Raw genomic sequence first — 27,307 nt, 5'->3', positions numbered from 1 at the left:
ATCTAGCCACCAAGTAAGTTTACTGTCTTGTATGTTTGGCCACTGCTTAGCAAACATTTTTACCACTGGCAAACACACACACACACACACACACACACACACACACACACACACACACACACACACACACACACACACACACACACACACACACACACACACACACACACATCAGTACAAACCATTTACAATTAACATCAATCTAACAACGCAAAAACTACCAACACATCCATTTTAACAACTAAGCAAAAAACCTTGCGTACAGGTATTTGAATATGAAGGGTAATTGTATGTGACTTTTGAAAGGGCGGGCAAAATTCATCACGAGGAAACAAAATAACTAAAAACCAAACAAAAATGTCACATTTCAAAGGAACCAGTCAAAAGACACTGCTGCAGCAGCTGTGGTTGGTTCACTTCTGATCTCTTTTTGTTCCCTTCTTTCCATGACACCTCAGTGCTTCTCTTTCTTTTCCTCTGTCTTTCCTTCCTTCCTTACAATCCAGAGGCTGACTAAGGGGTGGGAGTGGACAGGGGGGGTTGTGGGTTGGGGCTGGAGGGTTATAGGGGTCTTGATTTTAGGGGGTGTTAGCTGACCCAGTGTGCAGGTCTAGGTCTGCCCATGAGGGGGTAGGTAGAGAGAGGAGGGGAGGGGGGCGTGGTGGGGGGAAGGTAGAAGTGGGGGATGCGGGTGGAGAGGGGATCTCAACTCAGTGTCTCCAGCTGTTCTTCTTTTCCGGAACTTTCATCAGCTCCTCCTCTTCCTCTTTGGAATCTAAACAAAAGAGACAATCCAATATGAATGAATCTATGATTACTACATGAATCATCACTGTTTGAAAGCATGTCATCAGGATTGAGAGCATGTCTCACTATTTCAAGCATGTGTTCTAGGATGCTCTGGCTAGGGAGCATGAGGGAGGATGGTGTATGTTTGTGTGTGCTTGTCACCTTGGCACTCAGGACAGCACATGCCCTCCCGGCGGGTGATGTTACTACAGGTCAGGACTGGACACTGTTTCCTCTGACATTTAGTCACACCATGCTGGAGAGAGAGAGGGAGAAAGAAAGAGAGAAAGGAGGGAGGGAGAGATCGAGGGAGGTACATTAGGAATGCTCCTCACAATGCTGTGAAACCAGAAAATGCTTCTCAACTCCAAATCCCAGAGTTCCCCACACTGACACTGGATTTTTTCCCCAAGGGGTAAGGACCACACAAGTCCCCCCATCCCTACAGCTATGAAGCTCACCCAAGTCTGAAACATCCCTACTCTATCTGTACAAATATGTATTGAGAACAGTGGCATGGAAAAAGTCCTTCAGTCAGTAGAAACGTTGAGTCTGGGTTTTTCTAAAGGTTTACTGAAACAGAGGGAGTTCTACAGTGTTTTTTTCCTTTTTGGTCTATGGGGTTTAGGTCCAACAGTCTGAAGCTTTTTTGTCTTGAGTTTTGTTGCTTGGCAACAGGTCCAAACCCACTTTTAAGTGTCTGTATTTTGTAAAAGACTTGTTCCTGACTGGTCCCTGACTCCCTGTAATACTCACGTCACACCAGCAGGTGATGCACTTCATCTCTCCCATCAGGGGCACACGGGGGTGCCAGTTGTCACTGTTCTGGTAGAAGTTCTTCCCAAACTTGCAGTGACGTGTCCCATCTGCCTGCATCATGTCAGCGTGCTCCAAGGGGGGTTTGTCTTCCTCCGGACATTCCTTACAGCAGTCTGAGGGGCTACGGCGTACCGGACGACTGCAGGTCAGGGCTGGACACGTCACCTTCTCACAGTGCACCTCGCCTGTCGCCCCCTACAGGAGTGGAGGAGGAAGGACACAATGGGAAATGAGCGTAATTTACATTAAATTCTAGGAAGCTGCAGAAAGGTTATGATTCTAATTATGTTTTGTTAGCATCACTTATCGACTTACATCATCCTAGCTGTGAAGAAATAACCTAGAAGCCTACCTTGCAGGTGCAGAGGGCACACTTAATGTAGCCAAATGGAGGGACGAATGGATGCCAGGTAGACCCAGGAGCATGCATCTTCTGGTCCCCCTCAAAGTAACAACCTGAGTCAGTGCGTGAGTGAGTGAGTGAGTGAGTGAGTGAGTGAGTGAGTGAGTGAGTGAGTGAGTGAGTGAGTGAGTGAGTGAGTGAGTGAGTGAGTGAGTGAGTGAGTGAGTGAGTGAGTGAGTGAGTGAGTGAGTGAGTGAGTGAGTGAGTGAGTGAGTGAGTGAGTGAGTGAGTGAGTGAGTGAGTGAGTGAGTGAGTGAGTGAGTGAGTGCGGGGGGGTTCAGCGGGATGAGAGAAATAGAGGACTCTTAGCATTGCAAATGCATATCAATCTCAGAGGTAAAACATATCTGTTGGCACAAAGAGACAGAGGGAACAGACAGATGGAGAGGGAGGGAGGGAGATGTAGAGAGACAGAACGAGTGCCTCCTAGCAGGGAGAGATAGAGGAACAGACAGATGGAGAGGGAGGGAGGGTGATGTAGAGAGACAGAATGAGTGCCTCCTAGCAGGGAGAGACAGAGGAACAGACAGAAGGAGAGGGAGGGAGGGTGATGTAGAGAGACAGAACGAGTGCCTCCTAGCAGGGAGAGATAGAGGAACAGACAGAAGGAGAGGGAGGGAGGGTGATATAGAGAGACAGAACGAGTGCCTCCTAGCAGGGAGAGACAGAGGAACAGACAGAAGGAGAGGGAGGGAGGGTGATGTAGAGAGACAGAACGAGTGCCTCCTAGCAGGGAGAGATAGAGGAACAGACAGATGGAGAGGGAGGGAGGGTGATGTAGAGAGACAGAACGAGTGCCTCCTAGCAGGGAGAGATAGAGGAACAGACAGAAGGAGAGGGAGGGAGGGTGATGTAGAGAGACAGAACGAGTGCCTCCTGGCAGGGAGAGATAGAGGAACAGACAGAAGGAGAGGGAGGGAGGGTGATGTAGAGAGACAGAACGAGTGCCTCCTAGCAGGGAGAGACAGAGGAACAGACAGAAGGAGAGGGAGGGAGGGTGATGTAGAGAGACAGAACGAGTGCCTCCTAGCAGGGAGAGATAGAGGAACAGACAGAAGGAGAGGGAGGGAGGGTGATGTAGAGAGACAGAATGAGTGCCTCCTAGCAGGGAGAGATAGAGGAACAGACAGATGGAGAGGGAGGGAGGGTGATGTAGAGAGACAGAACGAGTGCCTCCTAGCAGGGAGAGATAGAGGAACAGACAGATGGAGAGGGAGGGAGGGTGATGTAGAGAGACAGAACGAGTGCCTCCTAGCAGGGAGAGATAGAGGAACAGACAGAAGGAGAGGGAGGGAGGGTGATGTAGAGAGACAGAACGAGTGCCTCCTAGCAGGGAGAGATAGAGGAACAGACAGAAGGAGAGGGAGGGAGGGTGATGTAGAGAGACAGAACGAGTGCCTCCTAGCAGGGAGAGATAGAGGAACAGACAGATGGAGAGGGAGGGAGGGTGATGTAGAGAGACAGAACGAGTGCCTCCTAGCAGGGAGAGATAGAGGAACAGACAGAAGGAGAGGGAGGGAGGGTGATGTAGAGAGACAGAACGAGTGCCTCCTAGCAGGGAGAGATAGAGGAACAGACAGAAGGAGAGGGAGGGAGGGTGATGTAGAGAGACAGAACGAGTGCCTCCTAGCAGGGAGAGATAGAGGAACAGACAGAAGGAGAGGGAGGGAGGGTGATGTAGAGAGACAGAACGAGTGCCTCCTAGCAGGGAGAGATAGAGGAACAGACAGAAGGAGAGGGAGGGAGGGTGATGTAGAGAGACAGAACGAGTGCCTCCTAGCAGGGAGAGATAGAGGAACAGACAGAAGGAGAGGGAGGGAGGGTGATGTAGAGAGACAGAACGAGTGCCTCCTAGCAGGGAGAGATAGAGGAACAGACAGAAGGAGAGGGAGGGAGGGTGATGTAGAGAGACAGAACGAGTGCCTCCTGGCAGGGAGAGATAGAGGAACAGACAGATGGAGAGGGAGGGAGGGTGATGTAGAGAGACAGAACGAGTGCCTCCTAGCAGGGAGAGATAGAGGAACAGACAGATGGAGAGGGAGGGAGGGTGATGTAGAGAGACAGAACGAGTGCCTCCTAGCAGGGAGAGACAGAGGAACAGACAGAAGGAGAAAGCGAGAAAGAAAGAGGAGTGACAGTCAGACAGAGAGACGGTTCAGAACCTTCTGGATGCTCGTCTAGCCTCTCTGGAGTCTTCATGTTCTTGGGGTCTTTCCTCTCTAAAGGACAGACAGGGGAAACGGACACAGGAAAGTATTATTTAACAACTTTACGACCGTAATGTGGTGAACTGTCAATAATAAGTCCTCTCAAGAATAAGAAAAACACACAATCCTATTCAAACATAGTAACACACACACTCATACACACACACTCACCGAGACACACGGGGCAGCACTTGTCCTCAGGCTGGATGGTGTGAGAACAGGTGAGGACTGGACAGATGACCGGGTCACAGATCACTGTGCGCTTCTACAGGGAGGACAGAGAGATGGAGAGATGAGGGAAGAGAAAATGGACAAAAGAAGAGAGAGAGTGGTTAGACACAGTCACTCAATATAGAAGTAGAAACTATACTTCTAGATTCTCAAGACTTCTAGATTCTCCATGGAAAGGGCTTCTTAGTTCAGGACTAGACTTAATCAGTGTCTGGGAAACCAGCAGTAAATTGAATGCGTAGCAATAGCGCCGCCCTAGTGGTTGTAGTTTTAACAGTCCTACCTGACAGCTGCAGGTGAAACAGTGGTTGTAGTTTGAACAGTCCTACCTGACAGCTGCAGGTGAAACAGTGGTTGTAGTTTGAACAGTCCTACCTGACAGCTGCAGGTGAAACAGTGGTTGTAGTTTGAACAGTCCTACCTGACAGCTGCAGGTGAAACAGTGGTTGTAGTTTGAACAGTCCTACCTGACAGCTGCAGGTGAAACAGTGGTTGTAGTTGGAACAGTCCTACCTGACAGCTGCAGGTGAAACAGTGGTTGTAGTTTGAACAGTCCTACCTGACAGCTGCAGGTGAAACAGTGGTTGTAGTTGGGGGTCCAGAGTGAGCCGTGGGCGTGGTGTTGACTCTCGAAGTAACAGGTGTGGGGGTCTTTCTTTAGTTCCTCAGGATCACGCACAAACAGGCCATCAAACTCCGCCACCTCCACCTCACCCCTTGTCCCAAACTCACAGTTGTTAGGCACATGGACCTGTAGGGAGAGAAAGACAGAAGGGAGGGAGAGAAGAATGGAGAGGGGGTGACAGAGAGAGAAAGAAAGAGGGGACGAGCATGAGAAAGGGACATAGATAGAGAGGGGCAGAAAAGGGGTGAGCATGAGAATATGAGAATAAGAGGAGGGACCAAGAGAAAGAGAACAAGGAGGAGGAAGTAGGGAGAGAGGGGGGAAGACAGAGGTTAGGATTTCAGTGATTTGTTGGACAAACCTCCCTGGTGCCTTGTTATAAAGTGTACTTGTAAATGAGTCCTAAATGGAGCGTTCAGCCAACTTTCCAGCCATGTCTCTACGGCTCCAAGGCACATGGCTGTTTATGTGTCAGACCTGTTTGCTATTAAAACTACCGGACCTTACTGTGTGTGTGTGTGTGTGTGTGTGTGTGTGTGTGTGTGTGTGTGTGTGTGTGTGTGTGTGTGTGTGTGTGTGTGTGTGTGTGTGTGTGTGTGTTCTCACACGTTTCTTTCTTCCATTCTAATCCCTGGCAGCTAAGACAAAATCATAAACCAGGCCACCTGCAGATATGTTAGCATGTAACGATGTGTTTGTGTGTCCTCACAAACTTTTACTTTTCAACAAAATGTCTCTAAAAACACAAGACCATCTGCCAGTGAGAGTGTGTGGCCTCACACTGACTAAGTGAGCACACACACACACACACACACACACCTAGGGCCCTAAGGAGCCTCAGCTCCCTCCCTCCTCTCCTCCACCTGTCATCGCTCCATCTCTATAATCCTCAATATATTCCAATAATGCATGATCAAAGTGAAGAGTGTGGATTGAGATTGAGATGCACACTGTGTTAGGATTTTAGAGTGGTTGAATAATGGTTGTTCAGTGGTTGAGTTCTGGTCCTACTCACCCGTCCACGTATCTCTCCTCTGGTGTTGACCTTGGTGCTGACCTGGATGAAGGCTGTCCCTCTGTCCAGGTGACGCAACAACTCTACACTGATGTCCTTCAACACACCCTGGGCCTGAGAGAGAGAGAGAGAGAGAGATAGAGAGACAGACAGACAGACAGACAGACAGACAGACAGACAGACAGACAGACAGACAGACAGACAGACAGACAGACAGACAGACAGACAGACAGACAGACAGACAGACAGACAGACAGACAGACAGACAGACAGACAGAGACAGACAGAGAGAGAGACAGAGAGAGAGAGAGACAGAGAGAGAGAGAGACAGACAGAGAGACAGAGAGACAGAGAGAGAGAGAGAGAGAGAGAGAGAGAGAGAGAGAGAGAGAGATGGAATAGAATAAGATTCTGCTGTATGTATACATTATCTATATCATACTGTCATGACAAAGTTGTGTGTCTGTGATTATTCATGTGTCTCCCTCTGCCTACCTGAGAACCGTAGAACCCTGTCAGCAGTCTCTTGTGATTGGTGCTGCTCTCACCAAGCTCTCCGATTTCGGCAAATCCATGAAGGTGGGCGCTGACTGTGAGGTCATCAGCTTTGCTGAGGCCTGCCACCACGATCTCATAATGGAGGTGACAGCGCTCGTCCACAGACACCCAGGCATGGCCCCCAGCACTGGTCAGGACTGGAGGGGCCACAAACTGGCCTGCCAGAGGAACAGGGATCTCTAGGGAAGGGAGAGGGTCGAGAGAGTTAAATATGAATGAAAAGCAAAAGACTAGAGTTAAAGAGAATAATCTCAAATTGGGATCAATGTTTTTTCAGATACTTTATAAAGGTGCCTCTGTGAACACTGTCTCTAGTCTAGAGGACTGGAGTTTTCCATCCCTGACCTATGCATTTACTCAACCTAAGTGTATTTGAGTTACTCTATGGTCAATCCCAAACCAGTCCATCGCCACTACCAACTCGCTCGGAGGGCCTTCCATTGTCACGTGTTACTAACAAAACTCAAAGGGTGATTTCAAGAGTGGTGAAGGGATCAATCAACTTCGGGACATACTAACACAACCCCACCAAGCTGCACTGCTTCTTGACACAATGCCCACTTAACCCAGAAGCCAGCCGCACCAATGTGTCGGAGGAAACACGGTACACCTGCCGACCATGTCAGCATGCACTGCTCCCGGCCCGCCACAGGAGTCGCTAGAGCGCGATGGGACAAGGACATCCCTGCCGGCCAAACCCTCCCCTAATCTAGACAACTCTGGGCCAATTGTCTCGTGGGTCTACCAGTCGCGGCCGGCTGTGACACAGGTTCGGGATATACTCTTGACTTGAATGAGGCAATTCATGTTCCACATTTAAATAATAAAATGGACGTTAAATTCAAATGAGAAAAATTCCCCTGTCATTTTCCAAGATAACAGTCACAGTTAAACATGTCATTTGGGAGGTATTTCATCTGTTACTTGTGTCAAACACAAACAAACACAGGTGGCTCATAATTATGCACAACTCCATTCTAGTGTGAAATTGCGCAAACTCAAAAATAATTCACGAATGGAGGAGCAAATGCACAAATGAAGGAGCGAGACAAAGGGGGTTGATTTAGGATTCAGCCCTAGTGTCTGCTCTGGTCTGAGGTCAGTGTCTCACCATGTCTGGGTGCCTCCAGGCCGCTGTAGAGCAGGCCTCTGATCTGTCCGCGTAGCTCCCCCTCCTGGCTGTGTGCGGTAGCCACGTTGATGAACAGTTCGTTCTGCAGCAGCATGTGGATGTGACGCGCCTCCAGACGACTCCAGCTTCCCGACGCCCGCCCGCTGGGCCTGTCGAACTCTGGAGCTAGGTCATACAGCACGGAGCGCTTACTGCGCCGCCGAGGCTTTAGCTCAATGGTCAAACCCACCACCTCACTGGACAACCCCGCTATCTGGACCTGTGGACGGAGCAGGATATGGGTTGGTTTGGTGGTTCAGTTCAGTTCAGATATGGAAATAGTGACAGTACAATTCCATTTGATTCAGTTATTTAAAGTTAAAATCAATTCAGTTCAGTTCAGATCCATACCTGGTAGTCCAGGGTGCCGTTATCATGTAGATGAAAGAATGCTGATCCCACACCGCCCGTCTTCCCTGCTGTCAATGCATCACCACTGGACATGACACTCTGGATGGCTGGAGAGAGAAAGACGGGGAGTGGAGGACGGAAAGAGAGAAAATTGAGAGAGGAAAACATTTTGTAAAATATTTCTACATAACAGATGAACACGCAGTGCCACATTTGGATCTTTTCATGTTTCCATAAAGCAAATTGAAGATGGAACGAGAGAGGATGATGAGAGAGTGAGTATGAGTAGGGTCTCCCTGACTCTGATCTCAAAACATTGTCCCCTTTCCATTTCAGCCCCAGACCCAGACTACTACAGACTATCTGTGTGTGATGAGGCAGCTCTTGCATGCGAGATGAGGCAATGCTCTCCTCTGTCATGTTATAATTCACCATGTTAGTCTGGAGAGCCAGACAGGGGGAGCCGAGAGAGGGCCAGAACACATTCTCTCACGTCTCCGCTGTAGAACGACACACACACACACATGCACACACACCCCATGTCATCACTCCACCAGAGGGGACAATCACAGGGAACGGAATAGAGCACAACCCGTCCACACAGAACTTTGGGGTGAGGGTAAGTGTGTGTCATCTCAAAAGAGAGAATTCTAGCTTAAGTGGAGTACCCCCCAACACATGCACACCCTAACCCAAGGTTAAACCGTGGGATGAGGTAACCCTTGTTGAACACGAAGGGGCTTAGAAGACAGACAGGGGAAGACAAATAGAGAAGGAGAGGAGAGAAAAGGAGGGAGAAACTCCTCAAAGAAAGGCCGAATGGGAGTAATAGAGGGGAAGGAGTTCAAGACAGAAAAAGAACAGAACAGGAGAGACAGGCAGAGAGAGCGAGCGAGAGAGAGAGATGTAAGGAGAGAGTGAAACGAGTGTGTTTGGTTGAATTCTTCACACATAACGTCAACCTGTTAATCATGGAGCTGGAACACCAGTATGGAGAGTGAGGTCCAGCAGACTGTGACCTTGGCAGCGCCCAGTGTGTGTGTGTGTGTGTGTGTGTGTGTGTGTGTGTGTGTGTGTGTGTGTGTGTGTGTGTGTGTGTGTGTGACACACAAGTGTGGGTGTGCGTATGAAAAAGACAATGTGTGTGTGAGTGTGTGTGGGGGGATCTAAGTATATAAGTATGTTTGCATTAGAGTCGCTTGAATGGAACATGTGTGCGCTGAATTGTCTCAGACTTTGTCTACGACACACACCTCCTCTCCCGGTCTTGCTGGACCACCAAGTCAAACAGCGGTGCTATAAACATGGTTTTACTTCAGTGATAAGACTTGAAAGAAAGGAGTATTTATAGAAGAGAGAGAATCTCTAAAACAGCCATGGAGGAACAGAAGGGGAACAAGTGAACTGAAAGACAAAACCCATTCCTCCTAGGTCTCTGATGTTGGCCTCATTTCAGGTGTGATGGGATGACAGAAGAGGAATGACGGTTGATTGTTTGATGTTGAGCGACTCGAGTAACTTCATCGATTCAACATGTCACCTGTCTGAGTGACTGACTGAGGGCTGATTGATTGATTGGTTGTTCTACATAAAGGGGCGTGGCACTTACTGTCACATGACTTCCTGCCGGTGATGAAACCGGAGATGTGTCTGGGGTTCGGGCCCTCGGTTTCCACGGCAATCACCAGCTGGCCCCTTGACAACCAGAAGAGCTCCCGACTGTTCAGGTCTGTCAGCACCTCAGCAAAGTCTGGGTCCTAAAGGGAGAACGTTGGGGAAATGGTGATATGTCGTCAGACTTATCAGAAACAAACACACAAGAGGTTATAATAGATAAACTCACAAAGTCATTCTCCTCAAACACACATACAGACACTGAAACACACTCATTATGTCACAACAACACACTCTCTCTGTCTCTCTCAACAACCCCCCCCCCCACCACCACACACACACACACACACACACACACACACACACACACACACACACACACACACACACACACACACACACACACACACACACACACACATAGGCCTTAGACACACCGGAAATATGGCTTGCTTTGGGGCTAATATCTCACAAAATGCACCCACTTTCATATCCTTCCAACCGCCAGAACTTTAGATAAACAGAGATTGGAAAGTTATTTGAAAAATGTTATATTAATGTGACAGATGTATGACTGTGGTGAACACATTACTTTTATGACCTCGGGGCCCATTTCAATAGAAATATCCATGTACAATAAATCCAGGGACAGAATTGAGCCAAGAGAGAGAGAGGGAGAGAGGGAGAGATGGAGGAATGACAGGAGGGAGGTAAGGAAAGAAAGGATGAAGGAAGGAGTGATTGATTGAGAAAAGTGGAGAGTAAAAAGCATGATTGGAGATGAAAGGAAAGTAGAGAAGGATGGTAATATATTAAGAGCAGGAAAGGGAGGAGAACACACACTACCATTCAAATTAGTGGATTCAGCTATTTCAGCCACACCGTTGCTGAATAGTGTATAAAATCAAGCACACAGCCATGCAATCTCCATAGACAAACATTGGCAGTAGAATGGCCTTACTGAAGAGCTCAGTGACTTTCAATGTGGTACCGTCATAGGATGCCACCTTTCCAACAAGTCAGTTCATCAAATTTCTGCCCTGCTAGAGCTGCCCCAGTCAACTGTAAGTGCTGTTATTGTGAAGTGGAAACGTCGAAGAGCAACAGCGGCTCAGGCGCAAAGTGGTAGGCCACAGAAGCTCACAGAACGGGACCGCCGAGTGCTGAAGCCCGTAAAAAATCCTGGAAGCAGCGTCAGCAAAATAACTGTTAGTCTGGAGCTTCATGAAATGAGTTTCCATGGCCGAGCAGCCGCACATAAGCCTAAGATCACCATGCGCAGTGCAAGTGTAACCGATGTGAAATGGCTAGTTAGTTAGCGGTGGTGCGCGCTAATAACGTTTCAATCGGTGACGTCACTCGCTCTGAGACCTGAAGTGGTTGTTCCCCTTGCGTTGCAAGGGCCGCGGCTTTTGTGGCGCGATGGGTAACGATGCTTCGTGGGTGTCAGTTGTTGATGTGTGCAAGGGTCCCTGGTTCGAGCCCAGGTTGGGGCGAAGAGAGGGACAGAACCTACACTGTTACACAAGGCGTCAGCTGGAGTGGTGTGAAGCTAGCAGCCATTGGACTCTCGAGCAGTGGAAACGCATTCTCTGTAGTGATGAATCACACTTCACCATCTGGCAGTCTGATGGACGCATCTGGGTTTGACGGATGCCAGGCGAACGATACCTGCTCCAATGCATAGTGCCAACTGTAAAGTTTGGTGGAGGAATAATGGTCTAGGGATGTTTTTCATGTTTCGGGCTAGGCCCCTTAGTTCAAGTGAAGGGAAATCTTAACGCTACAGCGTACAATGATATTATAAACAATTCTGTGCTTCCAACTTTGTGGCAACAGTTTTGGAAAGACCATTCCCTGTTTCAGCATGACAATGCCCCAATGCACAAAGCGAGGTCATTACAGAAATGGTTTGTCGAGATCATTGTGGAAGAACATGACTGGCCTGCACAAAGCCCTGACCTCAATCCCATCGAACACCTTTAGGATGAATTGGAACGCCGACTGCGAGCCAGGCCTAATCGCCCAACATCAGTGCCCAACCTCACTAAGCAAGTCCCAGCAGCGATGTTCCAACATCTAGTGGAAAGCCTTTCCAGAAGACTGGAGGCTGTTATAGCAGCAAAGTGGGGACCAACCCATGATTTTGAAATGATATGCTTGACCAGCAGGTGTCCAAATACTTTTGATCATGTAACGTAAAGACTATTTGGTGTATGTGTGTGTGGGTGTAAAACAGAAAGAGGGGCACATCAACTCTCAGATTCACATAATTCCCACCAGATTAAAAACAGACCCCTCCTTTCATCCCTCCTCCTCCCTCTATCCCTCCCTCTCTTCCTCCCCCTCTTCCTCCCTCTTTCTGGTCCCACAGACATCTAAACACTGACATGTGTGAGGAGTGTGCATGCCGTCCCACCCTCTCTCCCTCACTCTCTCCTTTCTGTCCCTCATCCTCCATCTCTCCCTCACTCTCTCCTTTGTCTCTCATCCTCCATCTCTCCCTCACTCTCTCCTTTCTGTCTCTCATCCCTCCATCTCTTCCTCACTACATCTGTCTCTTACAACCCCCCTCCACACTCTCTCTTTCTTTTTCTTTGTCCATCACATCTCTATGGAGGTTTAACAGTACTAACAACAGCAGTAGGATGTGGGGAAGGAGCCACATCCGTCTCAGCGGGAGAGTGTGTCACGATGTCATCTGTTTCCCCCCTTTCCTCCCGACTCTTGGTTTGTCCCTGATGTCACGATGTCATCTGTTTCCCCCCTTTCCTCCCGACTCTTGGTTTGTCCCTGATGTCACGATGTCATCTGTTTCCCCCCTTTCCTCCCGACTCTTGGTTTGTCCCTGACGTCACGATGTCATCTGTTTCCCCCCTTTCCTCCAGACTCTTGGTTTGTCCCTGATGTCACGATGTCATCTGTTTCCCCCCTTTCCTCCTGCCTCTTGGTTTGTCCCTGATGTCACGATGTCATCTGTTTCCCCCCTTTCCTCCTGCCTCTTGGTTTGTCCCTGATGTCACGATGTCATCTGTTTCCCCCCTTTCCTCCTGCCTCTTGGTTTGTCCCTGATGTCACGATGTCATCTGTTTCCCCCCTTTCCTCCCGACTCTTGGTTTGTCCCTGATGTCACGATGTCATCTGTTTCCCCCCTTTCCTCCTGCCTCTTGGTTTGTCCCTGATGTCACGATGTCATCTGTTTCCCCCCTTTCCTCCTGCCTCTTGGTTTGTCCCTGATGTCACGATGTCATCTGTTTCCCCCCTTTCCTCCTGCCTCTTGGTTTGTCCCTGATGTGTGTTTTCCTCCTAATGGTTAAGGTTAGGATCTGGTTTGGTGAGGACAAGCAGATCCTAGATCTGTGTCCAAGAGAGAAACAGAAAAAGAGAGAGAGAAAGAGAGAGTGTGTGTGTAGTTTCTAAAACGTACATAGGCGGTGACGTTGGCATGGATCTCTCTCAGGACATGTTGGCTGTACTGCAGTCGTACCCGGATGGGCACCAGGGGGGAGTCTACAGGGTCGAGAGAGAGCACACAGAACAAACTTAGAACCATGTCACACTGCCTCACAGCACTCCCCAGTCCCAAAACAACCCCAAGTCACTTGTCTTGGCCTCTACTCCCTATTCCCAAAGCAATCTCTAGTTTCTTGACTTAGCCCCTACTCCCTATTCCCACAGCAATCTCTAGTCTCTTGTCTTATGGCTGAAGGTATCAGTCCTCTCTCCCTCCCCCACCCCTCTCTCTCTCTCCCTCTCTCACCTCTGTCTGTGTTGTATCAGTCCTCCCTCCCCCATCGTCTCCCCTCTCACCTCTCTGTCTGTGTTGTATCAGTCCTCCCTCCCCCACCCCTCTCTCTCCCCTCTCACCTCTCTGTCTGTGTTGTATCAGTTCTCCCTCCCCCATCCCTCTCTCTCTCCCCTCTCACCTCTCTGTCTGTGTTGTTTCAGTCCTCCCTCCCCCACCCCTCTCTCTCTCCCCTCTCTCCTCTCTCCTCTCTGTCTGTGTTGTTTCAGTCCTCCCTCCCCCACCCCTCTCTCTCTCCCCTCTCTCCTCTCTCCTCTCTGTCTGTGTTGTATCAGTCCTCCCTCCCCCATCCCTCTCTCTCTCCCCTCTCACCTCTCTGTCTGTGTTGTTTCAGTCCTCCCTCCCCCACCCCTCTCTCTCCCCCCCTCTCACCTCTGTCTGTGTTGTATCAGTCCTCCCTCCCCCACCCCTCTCTCTCCCCTCTCACCTCTCTGTCTGTGTTGTATCAGTCTTCCCCCATCCCTCTCTCTCTCCCCTCTCACCTCTCTGTCTGTGTTGTATCAGTCCTCCCTCCCCCACCCCTCTCTCTCTCCCCTCTCACCTCTCTGTCTGTGTTGTATCAGTCCTCCCTCCCCCATCCCTCTCTCTCCCCTCTCACCTCTCTGTTTGTGTTGTATCAGTCCTCCCTCCCCCACCCCTCTCTCTCCCCCTCTCACCTCTCTGTCTGTGTTGTATCAGTCCTCCCTCCCCCACCCCTCTCTCTCCCCCTCTCACCTCTCTGTCTGTGTTGTATCAGTCCTCCCTCCCCCACCCCTCTCTCTCCCCCTCTCACCTCTCTGTCTGTGTTGTATCAGTCCCTGCAGTATGAGGATGAAGTGAAGGTTGTTCTCTGTGTCACTCAGAGTCAGCATGGCAATGCCTCCCATCCCAGAATGCTCTTTTTCTGAGGTCAGAGTGGAGCTGAACGTCTCTGTGGGGTCACACAGATATCACACTCACATTATAAACACACATGCTATACACACATACCTTTTTTACTGTATTCGGTTATGAATGCCATCCACTGTGTTCTCATGCAGATACTGTTTACAATATGAGCTGTATACATTACTGAATGTTTGTCGTCATTGAAATGTACACAAATGTATTGTATCCCTCATTTACTCAAGTGGTTCCTTTATTTTGGCAGTTACCTGTACACATACAGTTGAAGTGGGAAGTTTACATCCACTTAGGTTGGAGTCATTATTAAAACGTGTTTTTCAACCACTCCACAAATGTCTTGTTAACAAACTATAGTTTTGGCAAGTCAGTTAGGACATCTACTTTGTGCATGACACAAGTAATTTTTCCAACAATTGTTTACAGACAGATTATTTCACTTATAATTCACTGTATCCCAATTCCAGTGGGTCAGAAGTTTACATACACTAAGTTGACTGTGCCTTTCAACAGCTTGGAAAATTCCAGAAAATGATGTCATGGCTTTAGAAGCTTCTGATAGGCTAATTGACATCATTTGAGTCAATTGGAGGCGTACCTGTGGATGTATTTCAAGGCCTGCCTTCAAACTCAGTGCCTCTTTGCTTGACAGCATGGGGAAATCAAAAGAAAATCAGCCAAGACCTCAGAAAAACAATTGTAGACCTCCACAAGTCTGGTTCATCCTTGGGAGCAATTTCCAAACGCCTGAAGGTACCACGTTCATCGATACAAGTATAAACACCATGGGACCACGCAGCCGTCATACCGCTCAGGAAGGAGACGCGTTCTGTCTCCTAGAGATGAATGTGCTTTGGTGCAAAAAGTGCAAATCAATCCCAGAACAACAGCAAAGGACCTTGTGAAGATGCTGGAGGAAACAGGTACAAAAGTATCTATATCCACAGTAAAACGAGTCCTATATTGACATAACCTGAAAGGCCGCTCAGAAAGGAAGAAGCCACTGCTCCAAAACCGCCATTAAAAAGCCAGACTACGGTTTGCAACTGCAAATGGGGACAAAGATTGTACTTTTTGGAGAAATATCCTCTGGTCTGATGAAACAAAAATAGAACTGTTTGGCCATAATGACCATCGTTATGTTTGGAGGAAAAAGGGGGAAGCTTGCAAGCCGAAGAACACCATCCCAACCGTGAAGCACTGGGGTGGCAGCATCATGTTGTGGGGGTGCTTTGCTGCAGGAGGGGCTGGTGCACTTCACAAAATAGATGGCATCATGAGGAAGGACAATTATGTGGATATATTGAAGCAACATCTCAAGACATCAGTCAGGAAGTTAAAGCTTGGTCGCAAATGGGTCTTCCAAATGGACAATGACCCCAAGCATACTTCCAAAGTTGTGGCAAAATGGCTTAAGGACAACAAAGTCAAGGTATTGGAATGGCCATCACAAAGCCCTGACCTCAAAACTATAGAAAATTTGTTGGCAGAACTGAAAAAGTGTGTGTGAGCAAGGAGGCCTACAAAGCTTGTGGAAGGCTACCCGAAACATTAGACCCAAGTTAAACAATTTAAAGGCAATGCTACCAAATACTAATTGAGTGTATGTAAACTTCTGACCCACTGGGAATGTGATTACAGAAATAAAAGCTGAAATAAATCATTCTCTCTAACATTTCACATTCTTAAAATAAAGTGGTGATCCTGACCTAAGACAGGGAATTTTTACTAGGATTAAATGTCAGGAATTGTGAAAAACTGAGTTTAAATGTATTTGGCTAAGGTGTACATAAACTTCAACTGTATATACATAAATCTGAATTGATGGAAATATTGAGTCTTCTTCTATGCACATTTAAACAGATACACAAACACACTTTCATGCACCCACAAATACACGCACACACACCTGCGAACAGTGCTCTGTGTTTGATGATCTTTCCTTCCATCTGCTCCCGTCTACCGGCTGCTGTTGTCATAGTAACCCGAAGTTGTTCTGCCTGTAGCTGTCGCACGTGGGATTGGGGAAGATTCTTCCACACCCCGCAGATCTGAAACACACACACACACACACACACACACACACACACACACACACACACACACACACACACACACACACACACACAGGTGAGCCACAGTTGCAGCCGCATGTTCTTAGCTTTGAGTGTGTGTGTAAGTGTGTGTGTGTGTGTGTGTGTGTGTGTGTGTGTGTGTGTGTGTGTGTGTGTGTGTGTGTGTGTGTGTGTGTGTGTGTGTGTGTGTGTGTGTGTGTGTGTGTGTGTGTGTTTGTGTGGTGTTCTTAGCCAAGGCTGGGGTTTGAGTGTGTGTGTGTGCGTGTGTGTGTGTGTGTGGGTGTGTGTGTGTGTGGTGTTCTTAGCCAAGGCTGGGGTTTGAGTGTGTGTGTGTGTGTTGTGTTCTGCCATAGTTACTGCTTACAAACTGACTCAAAACAGTCTGCATATGCTGTTTCATTTCTCTGCAACACACAGTTCCATCTGTGGAAAAGATCAGCCTGTCGAGACTCTGGACTCAAACAACGAAACCTCCGGAAAAAAGATGTGCCTTAGAGGGGTAAGAAATGTTTTGACGGGGACACACCTCATAGCTCTGACTCCAGGATAATCTCCTCTTTTAATTCTAATTGTGCTCCGTCTCCTTCACACGGGTGATGTCACGCACTAAATACCACCCCCCGAGATAATCTGTTTCAACAACCCCTCCCCCTGGCCGCCCCAGGGAGGTTTCACTAAGGTCCTCTAGCACTCGACACTTGATAGGGGCATTTGTCAAAAAAATGATAAGTACATTTTTTTTCTAGGCCTATATTCAGGGTCCTGACTTAAGTTGTTACAGAATGTGATGATGTTACGTGTGTAATTTGGCTTTAGATGGGAAATGGTGCACTGGTGATGTAGGCCTCTGTCACACACACCCACCCACACATACACACAGCTCCCCTCTTAAATAAACTATACCTTCCTTTCTCGTTCTCTTTCTCTGTGTTTACTCTGTGTAAAGTTAGGTGACTGTGGCAGCTCCTTGTGCCTCTCAGTCCAACGGTTGCACCATTCCATTTGACCCAATAAAATCCACTGTTTGTGAGAATGGCTGCATGCGTTATTTTACAGTAATCAAGACCTGATTACCTCAGCATCATTCGGACAATGATAAGGCAATGCTGTGACAATGCCGTGAGTGTGTGTGTGTCTGTATGCGCGTGTGTGTGTTTGTGGCAGCGTCTGTGTTTATTATTGCAGGGTGAATTATGTCGGGGGCCAGTGAGAGTTTGACCGGAGAGTCACAGAGAGAGAGCGTTTATCACAGAGGTACTTCATCTTTCTCTCTAGGGTACACACACATACAAGCACTTTTGCTTTCTCTCCCCGTCTTCTCACATTCACACACACATACACACACAATAAAAACATAAATAGCGGAAATGTCTACCTAGGAACAAAGAGTGTTCCAGTCTCTTACCATGTCTGAGTCTCCCTTAGGGGTCTTGTACTCAAACGCAGTGTTTCCATCTGAATCAAGGAAGACAACCCTGCTTGGTCGCCCAATCCTAGGAGAGGAGGAGAGGGAGGGAGAACAGGAGAGAGGAGAGAGGAGGGAGGAGAACAGGAGAGAGGGAGGGAGAACAGGAGAGAGGGAGGGAGGGAGAACAGGAGAGAGGAGAGAGGGAGGGAGAACAGGAGAGAGGAGAGAGGAGAGAGGGAGGGAGAACAGGAGAGAGGGAGGGAGAACAGGAGAGAGGGAGGGAGGGAGAACAGGAGAGAGGGAGGGAGAACAGGAGAGAGGGGAGGGAGAACAGGAGAGAGGGAGGGAGAACAGGAGAGAGGGAGGGAGAACAGGAGAGAGGAGACGAGGGAGGGAGAACAGGAGAGAGGAGAGAGGAGAGAGGGAGGGAGAACAGGAAGAGGAAGGAGGGAGAACAGGAGAGAGGAGAGAGGAGAGAGGAGAGAGGGAGGGAGAAACAGGAGAGAGGGAGGGAGAACATGAGAGATGAGAGAGGGAGGGAGAACAGGAGAGAGGGAGGGAGGGAGAACAGGGAGAGAGGAGAGAGGGAGGGAGAACAGGAGAGAGGAGAGAGGAGAGAGGGAGGGAGAACAGGAGAGAGGAAGAAGGAGGGGAGAACAAGAGAGAGGGAGGGAGAACAGGAGAGAGGAAGAGGGAGAACAGGGAGAGAAGGAGGCGAGAACAGGAGAGAAGGAGGGAGAACAGGAGAGAGGAAGAGGGGAGGGGGAGAACAGGAGAGAGGAAGAGGGAGGGAGAACAGGAGAGAGGAGAGAGGAGAGAGGAAGAGGGAGAACAGGAGAGAGGAAGAGGGAGAACAGGAGAGAGGAAGAGGGAAAGATATAATTTCATTTTATCAAATTAGAGACTAGTCATTACTAATGATTATCACATGATTATTGTTAGTTTTTCTGTCAGTGTGTGTGTTACCTCTGGTAGGTGATGGAGAAGGTCAGGCTGGTTCTAGTGAGAGAGAAGCGTGCCCGGGCCACACCACTGGAGCTGGGTAACCAGGAGTCTGTCACTCCCGTCAACACTGCTACAAAGTCTGGACACACACACACACACACACACACACACACACACACACACACACACACACACACACACACACACACACACACACAGTAAAGTAAAGATGTAAATCAGAATGACTGAATGGAGGAATGATTTCCTTGTTACGGGGGCTGTGAGAGTATGTGTCCTTATATAAATACTGTATATCCTTGTACTGTATATCCACATACTGCATGTATAATATGTGTGTGTGTTTCCATGTCAGGTAGCCTAGTGGTTAAGAGCATTGGGCCAGTAATCGAAATGTCGCTGGTTCGAATCCCCGAGCCGACTAGGTGACCAAACCTGTTGATGTGCCCTTGATCAAGGCACTTAACCCTAAAAACTCCCGTAAGTCATTAAATGTTAATGACTAAATGTAAATGATGTATGTCCATGCATGAGTGTACAGTATGTGTGTTTGCATGCGTGGGTTTGTGTGGCAGAGTGTGCATGCCCACCAGTGCGGCTCTCCCCAGAGGAAATGTCCTCAGAGCTGAGGTATGAGCGGTCGTTGTAGGACTTGTGCAGGTCATCCTCTTCTCCTGGAAGTACTCGAAGCCATCAAACGCCGCCTCTGCCTGCTTCGTGTCCACCTCGCCTGGACAAGCGCAACACAACACCCAGGGGCACAGCGTGTGAGGCGGTGGGCTATTTACACAACACCTACAGGTTGCCATTTCTTTAACATGAAGGCATAAAGTAAGGAGAATCACAGCAAATGTGGAATGAGTGAAACAGCTAGAAAGAGTGACAGAGTGAAAGAGAGGAGAGGAATAATTCTAAAATGCCAAGAGTTCTTTCTGTCCTCCCTAATTCTCTCTGTCTCTCTCCCTCTCTTATTTCTCTCTATCCACCCTCTGTCTGTGTCTCCCTCCCTCTTTCTCTCTCTCTCCAGGTGTCTCTTCCAATCCCTTGTTGGAGCACTCCTGGCTCGTCTGGGTGCCACGGTAACAAGGTTTGTTTCTTAGTCCGAGGAGCAGAGGGGGAGTGACACTCACGTGCAATCCCAGCAATGACCTGCTGTTCTAAACCACTGTGTGTCCTGATGTCATGAGCACATTTCAGCGCCTCACACACACTGAAATACAGACACACTGAAAAGCATACTGACAGAAAAACACACTACGAGACAGACAGGCTCTTACTCACACACATCATCAAAGTCCAGACTTATTTCTTCAAGGTCATACACTTTACTCCTAGACTATCTGCTTGACCTCTCTCTCTCTCTCTCTCTCTCTCTCCTCTCTCTCTCTCTCTCTCTCTCTCTCTCTCTCTCTCTCTCTCCTCTCTCTCTCTCTCTCTCTCTCTCTCTCTCTCTCTCTCTCTCTCTCTCTCCTCTCTCTCTCTCCTCTCTCTCTCTCTCTCTCTCTCTCTCTCTCTCTCTCTCTCTCTCTCCATAGGGCACGCTCTAGGGCTTCTGTGTAGTGTCAGTCTCACCTCCTTCCATTCCTCTGTACTGTATCCTCAGGTGCACCAGTGAATATACACACAGACACATAGACACGCACGCACACACACACAAGCATGTGTGCATGCACACACCGTTTTCCATCACTTAGACAAACATACTCAAAGCTTTTTAACATTTAGACAAACACACTCGTACTTTTCCTAAAGACACAACCACAACACACTCCCAAGCTTTTCAAAAAATCACCACACGACACACACTCTCTCAACATTTTCCCACATGAACACAAACACACTCAATGTTGTCTCAGTGCTGGGGGCCCACACCTCAGAGAAACCCAGGGCTTTACCTTAACTTTCCATGACCAAAACACACTGCTGAATAACTATGGAGAAAATGAGACCCAACATGTGTGAGTGAACGTTTGCGCAGGTGTGTGTGTGTGTGGTGTGTGTGTGTGTGGGGGGGGGGGGGGGGGGGGTGTATATGCGTGTGCATGATTGTGAGCCTGGGTGAATGGGGGAGTGAAAAAGAGGGAATAAGAGAAATAAATAAAAAGAGAGCGAGAATGAGCGTATTTGACACAGTTGAGTAGGAGAGACAACCTAGTCCAGACCTGCTACTGATTACCAATCAGCCTCTGTAGGGAACAACATAATGAAACTAACTGACCTAGAGAGAGCGAGAGAGGGGTAACAGGACATGATGGGGCAGGATAGATCTTTAGTAGGCTAGTAGGGGTTACCTTTGGGGCAGGTCTATATAGTGATAGGGACAGTTAGTAGGCTAGTAGGGGTTACCTTTGGGGCAGGTCTTGCAGCATTGTCCAGGTAGCAGCACTGGGTCATCACAGCTCGGCTCAGGACAGTCCTGCTTGACGTTCTTACAGCTTACCTTCCCCAACACCTTACTCTTACGACCCCTTTGCTGAAAAGAATAGATAAGAAACATCAAGTCCTCATCCACACTGACCTCAACACTGTATCACACAGCCTGATGATATTTGTTAAATGGGGTCATTTTGGGGGCACTAAGATCTGGAGATGATTTTGGTAATTGATTCATTCATAATTAATTAGTTCATTATTTTAGGCCCAATTTCAGTCCATTGATAGGCCTACATAACGGCTCCACTATCCAAGATTGACATGTACTCTATTAGGCTTATTGTGAAGGGTGTTACTTACTGTCTCGCAGTAACATTGGACACAGTGCATGACTCCAAACGGCTCACCGAGGTCAGGGTGCCAAGTGTCCTCCAGAGAATAGAATCTTCCTCCGAATGAACATCCTGCAATCAGTCCAGAAGAACCCATTAAGACAACAATACACTAGCAGTTGGTACAGTCCACATCTAAATGTAAAACTGGTGAGTAGCCTGTAACATCCCTCTGTTTAGATTGCTTAAGTTAATAAGAACTGAGGTTGGGGCGTTCGTATACTTTAGTAGAACTTTAAATCAGAAGTATGCTGGCATTACATGGTTCACATGGCATATCACTCCATTACACAGTTCACATGACATATCACTCCATTACACAGTTCACATGGCATATCACTCCATTACACAGTTCACATGACATATCACTCCATTACACAGTTCACATGGCATATCACTCCATTACACGGTTCACATGACATATCACTCCATTACATGGTTCACATGGCATATCACTCCATTACACAGTTCACATGACATATCACTCCATTACACAGTTCACATGACATATCACTCCATTACACGGTTCACATGGCATATCACTCCATTACACAGTTCACATGGCATATCACTCCATTACACAGTTCACATGGCATATCACTCCATTACACAGTTCACATGGCATATCACTCCACTACACAGTTCACATGGCATATCACTCCATTACACGGTTCACATGACATATCACTCCATTACATGGTTCACATGGCATATCACTCCATTACATGGTTCACATGGCATATCACTCCATTACATGGTTCACATGGCATATCACTCCATGACATAGTTCACATGGCATATCACTCCATTACACGGTTCACATGACATATCACTCCATTACACGGTTCACATGGCATATCACTCCATTACACAGTTCACATGACATATCACTCCATTACACAGTTCACATGACATATCACTCCATTACACAGTTCACATGACATATCACTCCATTACACAGTTCACATGGCATATCACTCCATTACACAGTTCACATGACATATCACTCCATTACACAGTTCACATGACATATCACTCCATTACACGGTTCACATGACATATCACTCCATTACACAGTTCACATGACATATCACTCCATTACACAGTTCACATGACATATCACTCCATTACATGGTTCACATGGCATATCACTCCATTACACAGTTCACATGACATATCACTCCATTACACGGTTCACATGGCATATCACTCCATTACACGGTTCACATGACATATCACTCCATTACATGGTTCACATGGCATATCACTCCATTACACGGTTCACATGACATATCACTCCATTACACGGTTCACATGGCATATCACTCCATTACATGGTTCACATGACATATCACTCCATTACATAGTTCACATGGCATATCACTCCATTACACAGTTCACATGGCATATCACTCCATTACACAGTTCACATGACATATCACTCCATTACATAGTTCACATGACATATCACTCCATTACATAGTTCACATGACATATCACTCCATTACATGGTTCACATGGCATATCACTCCATTACACAGTTCACATGGCATATCACTCCATTACACAGTTCACATGACATATCACTCCATTACATAGTTCACATGACATATCACTCCATTACATGGTTCACATGGCATATCACTCCATTACACAGTTCACATGGCATATCACTCCATTACACAGTTCACATGGCATATCACTCCATTACACGGTTCACATGGCATATCACTCCATTACATGGTTCACATGGCATATAACTCCATTACACGGTTCACATGGCATATCACTCCATTACATGGTTCACATGGCATATCACTCCATTACACAGTTCACATGACATATCACTCCATTACATGGTTCACATGGCATATCACTCCATTACATGGTTCACATGGCATATCACTCCATTACATAGTTCACATGACATATCACTCCATTACATGGTTCACATGGCATATCACTCCATTACACAGTTCACATGACATATCACTCCATTACACGGTTCACATGGCATATCACTCCATTACACAGTTCACATGGCATATCACTCCATTACACAGTTCACATGACATATCACTCCATTACATAGTTCACATGACATATCACTCCATTACATGGTTGACATGGCATATCACTCCATTACACGGTTCACATGACATATCACTCCATTACATGGTTCACATGACATATCACTCCATTACACAGTTCACATGGCATATCACTCCATTACATGGTTCACATGGCATATCACTCCATTACATAGTTCACATGACATATCACTCCATTACATGGTTCACATGGCATATCACTCCATTACACAGTTCACATGACATATCACTCCATTACATGGTTCACATGACATATCACTCCATTACATGGTTCACATGACATATCACTCCATTACACAGTTCACATGGCATATCACTCCATTACACAGTTCACATGGCATATCACTCCATTACACAGTTCACATGGCATATCACTCCATTACACAGTTCACATGGCATATCACTCCATTACACAGTTCACATGGCATATCACTCCATTACACGGTTCACATGGCATATCACTCCATTACATGGTTCACATGGCATATCACTCCATTACATAGTTCACATGGCATATCACTCCATTACACAGTTCACATGGCATATCACTCCATTACACAGTTCACATGGCATATCACTCCATTACACAGTTCACATGACATATCACTCCATTACACGGTTCACATGGCATATCACTCCATTACACAGTTCACATGGCATATCACTCCATTACATAGTTCACATGACATATCACTCCATTACATGGTTCACATGGCATATCACTCCATTACACAGTTCACATGGCATATCACTCCATTACACAGTTCACATGACATATCACTCCATTACATAGTTCACATGACATATCACTCCATTACATGGTTCACATGGCATATCACTCCATTACACGGTTCACATGACATATCACTCCATTACATGGTTCACATGACATATCACTCCATTACATGGTTCACATGGCATATCACTCCATTACACAGTTCACATGGCATATCACTCCATTACACGGTTCACATGACATATCACTCCATTACATGGTTCACATGACATATCACTCCATTACACAGTTCACATGGCATATCACTCCATTACATGGTTCACATGGCATATCACTCCATTACATAGTTCACATGACATATCACTCCATTACATAGTTCACATGACATATCACTCCATTACACAGTTCACATGACATATCACTCCATTACACGGTTCACATGACATATCACTCCATTACATGGTTCACATGACATATCACTCCATTACACAGTTCACATGGCATATCACTCCATTACACAGTTCACATGGCATATCACTCCACTACACAGTTCACATGGCATATCACTCCATTACATGGTTCACATGACATATCACTCCATTACATGGTTCACATGACATATCACTCCATTACACAGTTCACATGGCATATCACTCCATTACATGGTTCACATGACATATCACTCCATTACACAGTTCACATGGCATATCACTCCATTACACAGTTCACATGACATATCACTCCATTACACGGTTCACATGACATATCACTCCATTACATGGTTCACATGACATATCACTCCATTACACAGTTCACATGGCATATCACTCCATTACATGGTTCACATGGCATATCACTCCATTACATAGCCTAGTCTGAGATCAACATGTTATGATGCTGGATTTTTTCTTCTTCAAATGGCTACAATTAATTCACAATTTATGACCAAAACAATCAACCAAACATTTAGTCGAACAGAAACGATTGCATGGCATTGCCAGACACTTCAATAGGATAGCCAGGCCTATGCACTTGCCAATGAGATATATACTGGACAGTTCACTGCGAAGTGAAATACTGCATATTCTTACATTGGCTTCAGAGAGAACGACAAAAATAGGATTCTGCCCAGCCAGACTCAGCGGCTGGGACATGTTGGGTGGATTGACTGAATGTCTCATGCGCCAGAGCTCACCGACGCCTCCTGTTTCATTTAAATGGTGCAGGGGACCATCAAATGAATATAAAAAAGGCCATTCACACAACAAACACCAAGCCATTTGGAAAGAGAAATAAAAGGAATGCGCTTTTGGTAGCCTACCAGGGCCTATGTAATGGAAACGATTTGATATATTAGGTTTTGAGTATTTCAAAATAATTGTTAAAGTAGTATTAATAAAAGTATTGCATTATAAAAAGCTTGCATAAAAATTGCCCCAGCAATAAGTATTTGCGCCACAACCCTCCCCTGCCTAGCTCCATATGGGTGTGTGACTTGTGCATTCCTCTCCCCGTTTCAGAGTCGCTGTACACCGCAGCCTGGAGGTGAGGCTCCCCGGTGCCAAGTTCACTACTGTTGATTTGATATTGCGCGGTTGCCGTAGCTGCTAACAACCTGGTTCGCATTATTCTTTCATTAAGTGACTACACTTTAAACAGTCCAGTCGCGTTAGAGTTAGACGTAGCACCATGCTTTCCCGTTCAACTCACTGCAATATAAATCACTGCTTGGCACAGCCAGAGAAGGACACTAAAGAACTGCAGCAATGGACAGCCGATTGATTACAGTTTCCAGGATTGGATAAACGTTATTAGTGGCAGTTGTTAATACACTGCTCTAACCCCTTGACTTCTTACTCCCTTGGGCCCAGTAGGCCTACCCTTTTAAAAACAAGCACTTTAAAGCCCTGCACATGAACCAGATGGCATTCTCAGTGGTTATGATTAAGATGTTTTCTGCAAATGTGTTCATGAAGTAACCATAACAGTGGGACATTTGAGGAAGACAACAAACAAACAAGATTGGGTTGATAATAAGGGTGATGCTGTGCAGTGAGACACATTGATAGACAAAATGATAGACTAAGAATAGGCTGTAGTAGCCTAAGTAATCATCTACTGACGGTCTTAAAAAGCTATAGACATATTAGGCTATACAATCAAATGTATATTTGGCAGATTAGCAAACGAGCACTAGGCTAGCCTATAGTGCTGAAATGTCCGTGCCAGTATTCAAAACGCAGCAGGGGTCATTAATTGAATTCAGATATTTAGGTTGAAAAGAAGTAGAAGACGCATCTTGGCTCACCTGACATGCCCTTGGATGGTAAAGGTTCCCTCTCCGAATGGATGGGCAGAACGGGAGACTTAAGCCGTGAGGCCAGTCCAGAGTGCAGCCACGCGCAGCTCATCACGCACAATAAGGAACTCAGCGCGCGGCGAGTATGCATCCCGGCGAGGGGTAGCATCCAAAACTGGCTCCGGTTTCTCTTTTCCCTTTTTGTTCTTGAAAAACTTCTTCCCTTCGTTTTTAGAAGCTTTCACGTGAAGGTAAGTTGTCACTCTAGTAATAAACCTTCTCTAAATAAACATGAATAGATCAGCATTCAAGTCACCAGAGAGCCTATTCGTTGATGGTCTTGAAGTTATTCCTATTCGGAAATAAAGACTCCCAAGTTATGCAACAGAGAGAAGCAGAGAAAGTGACCAAAGAGGTTGGAGGTTTTCCGAGGCAATGACTGTACCAGCCCAGAAGCGTCTGTCCCGTCCGTGCGGGTCC

At 47.0% G+C, this 27,307-nt stretch overlaps 1 protein-coding gene across 1 annotated transcript; it reads right to left on the bottom strand.

Moving 5' to 3' along the window:
• On the bottom strand, positions 1-27,307 carry LOC106613058 (chordin). Its single transcript, XM_014214941.3, is given in 22 exon segments — positions 1-775; positions 952-1,045; positions 1,546-1,803; positions 1,961-2,064; positions 4,174-4,230; positions 4,390-4,483; positions 5,009-5,200; positions 6,090-6,203; positions 6,585-6,826; positions 7,759-8,038; positions 8,170-8,276; positions 9,779-9,926; positions 13,211-13,293; positions 14,361-14,498; positions 16,380-16,521; positions 17,951-18,038; positions 18,920-19,037; positions 19,507-19,584; positions 19,587-19,646; positions 21,263-21,389; positions 21,650-21,753; positions 26,837-27,307. Coding segments are annotated over 22 exon segments (2,853 nt in total). The 5' UTR covers positions 26,997-27,307; the 3' UTR covers positions 1-710.

Source organism: Salmo salar, chromosome 09 (genome assembly GCF_965601325.2).
Source record: "Salmo salar chromosome 09, fSalSal1, whole genome shotgun sequence".
NCBI lineage: Eukaryota > Metazoa > Chordata > Actinopteri > Salmoniformes > Salmonidae > Salmo > Salmo salar.
Note: the sequence above shows the minus strand (reverse complement) of the source record. Positions and strands in the feature narration are given on the sequence as shown.